Genomic DNA, 5,860 nt, shown 5'->3' on the forward strand with positions numbered 1-5,860 from the left:
ACACACGCATTTATGTATTTATTTGTTTACACATGTTTACTGAAATTCAGTTAAATTAACAAGTGTGCATTTCTTTCCAACGCTCGCTTTTAGGCATTTCAGATAAATCTATAAAACATAGCAGGAGAACAGTTTTCTACAGAAGATTCAGAATGGTGTGTGTGTGTGTGTGTGAGTTGTTTGTTACTCTCCTGTTTAAATCAGATCCTCACAAAGCTGATTATACATGAATGCAATGCTGTAATTTTTTACCAAAACACAAATCTATAGTTTATTGGTTTGTGGTTTAGCCCCACCTCCTCAGTGCATCGGCATCTGGCTCCACCCCCTTGGTTCACTCACTTGGTATCACAGAACTCCTCCTGCTGAGTGCTCCAAAGCTTTCAATCTGATCTTGCCCTGCCCTCTGGCTCTCTGGAGCCACCCTCAGCACAAATTAGCTTAATTCTTGACCCTGAAGTTTTGCGTTTGACCCCACCCCCTTGGTTTGGCTCCTGGGTGCCATCCACATGTCCTCACCCTGTCCATAAGGTTTGTAAAAGCTGTAAAATAAGACTGATAGATGTATTCGAAGAATCTTGCTTGCTGTTGCAGATTCACGACTGTAAATGTGCTGTTTGTAAACCTTAATGTCATGCATTTATGCATTTGCATTTATAGAAAGTTTATGCTTTAGACAGGAAAAGATCTATGTACAACTACAGTGGCCACACATTCCTCTGAAATAATAATAATAATAATAATAATAATAATAATAATAATATGATACAACGGTTCAGTAGCTGTACTTTTAGTTATGTAAATAATTGGGTGGGGCCAGAAATGTAAAAGGGGCGGTGCTAAACTATAAACGCTTCAGCCCTGCCACAATCATTCCTGAGCTTCTTGTTTAAGGCTGACTGCTTCATATGTGACTGGAGCCTCACTGGGCTGGTTTCCTGTAGCATCTACAAACGCTACTTCCTGTCCAGACTCCGCCCCCTCAAATACAGTGCTGTCAGCCACCTCGGTCACAATGTAATGCGTTCCCTCATCGTTCACAATCACTTGTGTTAGCCCTTCTCTCATCATCAGCTGGCTGGCAGCAAACTGTAGGACTTCCTCATGGGCGTGGCCCAAAACCTGTACCACCTCCCCGTAAACTTGCACTGCCTCCTGCCCCTCCGCCTGGACGTGCGCTTCTTGTTGTTCAGCGGTGGTTCGGATGTCCTGCTGAGAGGCACCGTCCTGCTGGTCGATCTCAGACACTGCGCACAGCAGAGCATCTAGAGCTGTAGATGCGCCGGTTCCATCCTGACTGGTTTCGTGCGATGTTTGCTCTGCCCTCTGCAATGTTTGCTCCGCCCCTGAGCCTGACGACTCCACCAGGACAAAGTTCTTGTGTGTGTAGGGAATAATGCATCCGTCCTGCGTAACCTGCAGCAGCTCGGCATTGACAGAGGACATGGCCAGCGTCTGCAGGGTAGCAGCTGCCGATTCCTCCAGCTCCGCCTCCTCCATCTCTGTGCCCTGTAACTCCGCCTCCTCTCCGTATCCCTGGATGATGATGACTTGCTGCAGTGTTTCAGCTCCTAAACGACCCTCGTCTGGCGTGAACGGGGCGTCGGCCTCAACATACGACGACCCCTGCCCTTTCAGCCGGCACTCGAACGACTTTGACACGATTCCTGGACACAGACATGCGCATGCAGAGAATATTAAATCCTAGAGGAAATGCATGTACAGTATATTTTAACAAGACTTCAATCGGTGTTCGAAGAAATTCAGAGGAGTTCACTCCAACACCTGGGAACCGGTTGAGAGAAAAGTCTCAATTCCTCTCTACCTCTTTTTTTCCTCTGTCTCTCTGTCTCTCTCTGTCAGCTTCTACTTTGTGTGAAAGTGTTTGTGTGTGAAGGCAGACTCACTTGCATACAGTGTAGCACAGACAGCTGTCAATCACACAGAGTGACAGATTTTAAGATAAAAACATCAACACTGAATGACAAACACTCACTCAGAGGATTCACAGATGTCAGTCAACCAGAGCAACATGCACACACACACACAGGTGACTTAAACACAACAGGCTTTTCACTCTCTCTCTCATTTTCCTCCTGTGTGTGTCAGATTTTATGTATTTTGTTTATGTGTATGTGTGTGCTGAGAAACAATAAAACTCCATAAACTCCAAAGCTTACACACACACAACTCACTCATCATGAACCTTTTTGATGGACAGATAAATGAAGGTAAAGGTGCAAAGAGGAAGTGCATGGATAAATAAACAGCCGGTGATGGAGGGATGGACTGAGTAGGGTAGTGTACTACCTGCATGAAGGTAAGCCAGGTCAGGGTTCTCAATGTCCCGGTGTTTGTCCTTAAGGTGGTTACGGAACTCAGAGGGTGAATTGGTTGCGAAATCACAGCGAGGGCAGTTGTACATCATCACGCCCTCATGTTTGCCTGTGTGCAGGATGTGTTTCCGGATATTCTCTGCACAGTTTGACCTGAGAGGCAGAGGCATAACCTTAGTGTGCATGGTCCGGAGAGTAGGGTGTAGGGATTAGGGATTAGGGTAGAGGATGTTACCTGTAGTCACACCAGGGACAGCGGTATGGTTTTTCTCCAGTGTGAACGCGTTTGTGTCGGGTCAAATGAGACTGAGTGGTGGAGGCAAAGCTGCAGAGGTCACAGCGGAATGGACGCTCACCTGTACACACAGAAGGCGGAGTCACAACACTGGATGTATTTATAAAAGAACACATTTACGTGAGTGTGTGTGTGTGTTACCTGTGTGTTGGCGCCGGTGTTTAGTGAGAGCGTGCCGAGTTCCACCAGCAAAACCACAGAGATCGCACAGAAATGACTTTTCACCTGAAAAAGAAACTCATTAACAAAAAACCACTTACACATCAAGCACTCTCTCACATGTGTAACACACACCCATTAATTAATCATCATCTACACTTAACCCCAACCTCCTCATATATTAACCACACCCTCTGGGACACTAACCACATCTTCACAACTACTGATTAACTCACTGATTAATATTTAAGAGCTTTTTTTCCCTACCATACACCTAGGAAATTAGCCTCTCATTTAATATTAACCACACCCCCTCATAGATTAACTCCACCCCTTAATAATACAACTATTCCTTAAATATAAACTGCAACTCCTAATAAGTTAACCACACCCACTAAAGAATAATACAATTTCTAACTAGGTTTCTTTAAATATACAGTGTAAGATGGACAAGACAGGAGGTGTGTGAGTGTGTGAGTGAGTGTGTGAGTGAGTGAGTGTGTGGGTGAGTGAGTGTGTGGGTGAGTGAGTGTGTGTGTGAGTGTGTGAGTGAGTGTGTGAGTGAGTGTGTGAGTGAGTGTGTGAGTGAGTGTGTGGGTGAGTGAGTGTGTGAGTGTGTGGGTGAGTGAGTGTGTGTGTGAGTGTGTGAGTGAGTGTGTGAGTGAGTGTGTGGGTGAGTGAGTGTGTGAGTGTGTGAGTGAGTGTGTGGGTGAGTGAGTGTGTGTGAGTGTGTGAGTGAGTGTGTGGGTGAGTGAGTGTGTGAGTGAGTGTGTGAGTGAGTGTGTGGGTGAGTGAGTGAGTGAGTGAGTGTGTGAGTGAGTGTGTGAGTGAGTGAGTGTGTGAGTGAGTGTGTGAGTGAGTGAGTGTGTGAGTGAGTGAGTGTGTGAGTGAGTGAGTGAGTGTGTGAGTGAGTGTGTGGGTGAGTGAGTGAGTGAGTGAGTGTGTGAGTGAGTGTGTGAGTGAGTGAGTGTGTGAGTGAGTGTGTGAGTGAGTGAGTGAGTGAGTGTGTGAGTGTGTGAGTGAGTGAGTGTGTGAGTGAGTGAGTGTGTGAGTGAGTGTGTGAGTGAGTGAGTGAGTGTGTGGGTGAGTGAGTGAGTGAGTGTGTGAGTGAGTGTGTGAGTGAGTGAGTGAGTGAGTGAGTGTGTGTGAGTGAGTGAGTGAGTGTGAGTGTGTGAGTGAGTGAGTGAGTGAGTGTGAGTGTGTGAGTGAGTGAGTGAGTGTGTGAGTGTGAGTGAGTGAGTGTGTGAGTGAGTGAGTGAGTGAGTGTGTGTGTGAGTGAGTGAGTGAGTGTGAGTGAGTGAGTGAGTGTGAGTGAGTGAGTGAGTGTGTGAGTGTGAGTGAGTGTGTGAGTGAGTGTGTGAGTGAGTGTGTGAGTGAGTGAGTGTGTGAGTGTGAGTGAGTGTGTGAGTGAGTGAGTGAGTGAGTGAGTGAGTGAGTGAGTGAGTGTGTGAGTGAGTGAGTGTGTGAGTGAGTGAGTGAGTGTGTGAGTGAGTGTGTGAGTGTGTGAGTGAGTGTGTGAGTGTGTGAGTGAGTGTGTGAGTGTGTGAGTGAGTGTGTGAGTGAGTGTGTGAGTGTGAGTGAGTGTGTGAGTGAGTGTGTGAGTGAGTGTGTGAGTGAGTGAGTGTGTGAGTGTGAGTGAGTGTGTGAGTGAGTGAGTGAGTGAGTGAGTGAGTGAGTGAGTGAGTGTGTGAGTGAGTGAGTGTGTGAGTGAGTGAGTGAGTGTGTGAGTGAGTGTGTGAGTGTGTGAGTGAGTGTGTGAGTGTGTGAGTGAGTGTGTGAGTGTGTGAGTGAGTGTGTGAGTGAGTGAGTGAGTGAGTGTGTGAGTGTGTGAGTGAGTGAGTGAGTGAGTGTGTGGGTGAGTGAGTGAGTGAGTGAGTGTGTGAGTGAGTGTGTGAGTGAGTGAGTGTGTGAGTGAGTGAGTGAGTGTGTGAGTGAGTGTGTGAGTGTGTGAGTGAGTGTGTGAGTGTGTGAGTGAGTGTGTGAGTGAGTGAGTGAGTGAGTGAGTGAGTGAGTGAGTGAGTGAGTGTGTGAGTGAGTGTGTGAGTGAGTGAGTGAGTGTGTGAGTGAGTGTGTGAGTGTGTGAGTGAGTGTGTGAGTGTGTGAGTGAGTGTGTGAGTGTGTGAGTGAGTGTGTGAGTGAGTGAGTGAGTGAGTGAGTGTGTGAGTGTGTGAGTGAGTGAGTGAGTGAGTGAGTGTGTGGGTGAGTGAGTGAGTGAGTGAGTGTGTGAGTGAGTGTGTGAGTGAGTGAGTGTGTGAGTGAGTGAGTGAGTGAGTGTGTGAGTGAGTGTGTGAGTGAGTGAGTGTGTGAGTGAGTGAGTGAGTGTGTGAGTGAGTGTGTGAGTGAGTGAGTGTGAGTGAGTGTGTGAGTGTGAGTGAGTGTGTGAGTGAGTGAGTGAGTGTGTGAGTGTGAGTGAGTGTGTGAGTGAGTGTGTGAGTGAGTGTGTGAGTGAGTGAGTGTGTGAGTGAGTGAGTGAGTGAGTGAGTGTGTGAGTGAGTGAGTGAGTGAGTGTGTGAGTGAGTGAGTGTGTGAGTGAGTGTGTGAGTGAGTGAGTGAGTGAGTGAGTGTGTGAGTGAGTGAGTGTGTGAGTGAGTGAGTGAGTGAGTGAGTGAGTGTGTGAGTGAGTGAGTGAGTGAGTGTGTGAGTGAGTGTGTGAGTGAGTGAGTGAGTGAGTGAGTGAGTGAGTGAGTGTGTGAGTGAGTGTGAGTGAGTGAGTGAGTGAGTGTGTGAGTGAGTGAGTGAGTGTGTGAGTGAGTGTGTGAGTGAGTGAGTGTGTGAGTGTGTGAGTGAGTGAGTGAGTGAGTGAGTGTGTGTGTGAGTGAGTGTGTGAGTGAGTGTGTGAGTGAGTGTGTGAGTGAGTGAGTGTGTGAGTGAGTGAGTGAGTGAGTGTGTGAGTGAGTGAGTGTGTGAGTGAGTGTGTGAGTGAGTGTGTGAGTGAGTGAGTGAGTGAGTGTGTGAGTGTGTGAGTGAGTGAGTGAGTGAGTGAGTGAGTGTGTGTGTGAGTGTGTGAGTGAGTGAGTGAGTGTGTGAGTGAGTGAGTGTGTGAGTGAGTGAGTGTGTGAGTGAGTGTGTG

The 5,860-nt window shown here is 47.5% G+C and overlaps 1 protein-coding gene across 1 annotated transcript in view; it reads right to left on the reverse strand.

The window, feature by feature from the left end:
- The window catches only part of znf407 (zinc finger protein 407), a 19,762-nt gene continuing 13,902 nt past the window's right edge, over positions 1 to 5,860 (reverse strand). The window contains exons 6-9 of the mRNA XM_058418125.1: positions 2,773 to 2,856; positions 2,572 to 2,692; positions 2,311 to 2,489; positions 1 to 1,667 (exon numbers count right to left, since the gene is read on the reverse strand). Of these exons, the coding sequence (XP_058274108.1) occupies positions 871 to 1,667; positions 2,311 to 2,489; positions 2,572 to 2,692; positions 2,773 to 2,856 (1,181 nt within the window). The 3' untranslated portion in view covers positions 1 to 870. The remainder of the gene's footprint in view (positions 1,668 to 2,310; positions 2,490 to 2,571; positions 2,693 to 2,772; positions 2,857 to 5,860) is intronic.

This window comes from Hemibagrus wyckioides, linkage group LG20, assembly GCF_019097595.1.
Source record: "Hemibagrus wyckioides isolate EC202008001 linkage group LG20, SWU_Hwy_1.0, whole genome shotgun sequence".
Lineage (NCBI taxonomy): Eukaryota > Metazoa > Chordata > Actinopteri > Siluriformes > Bagridae > Hemibagrus > Hemibagrus wyckioides.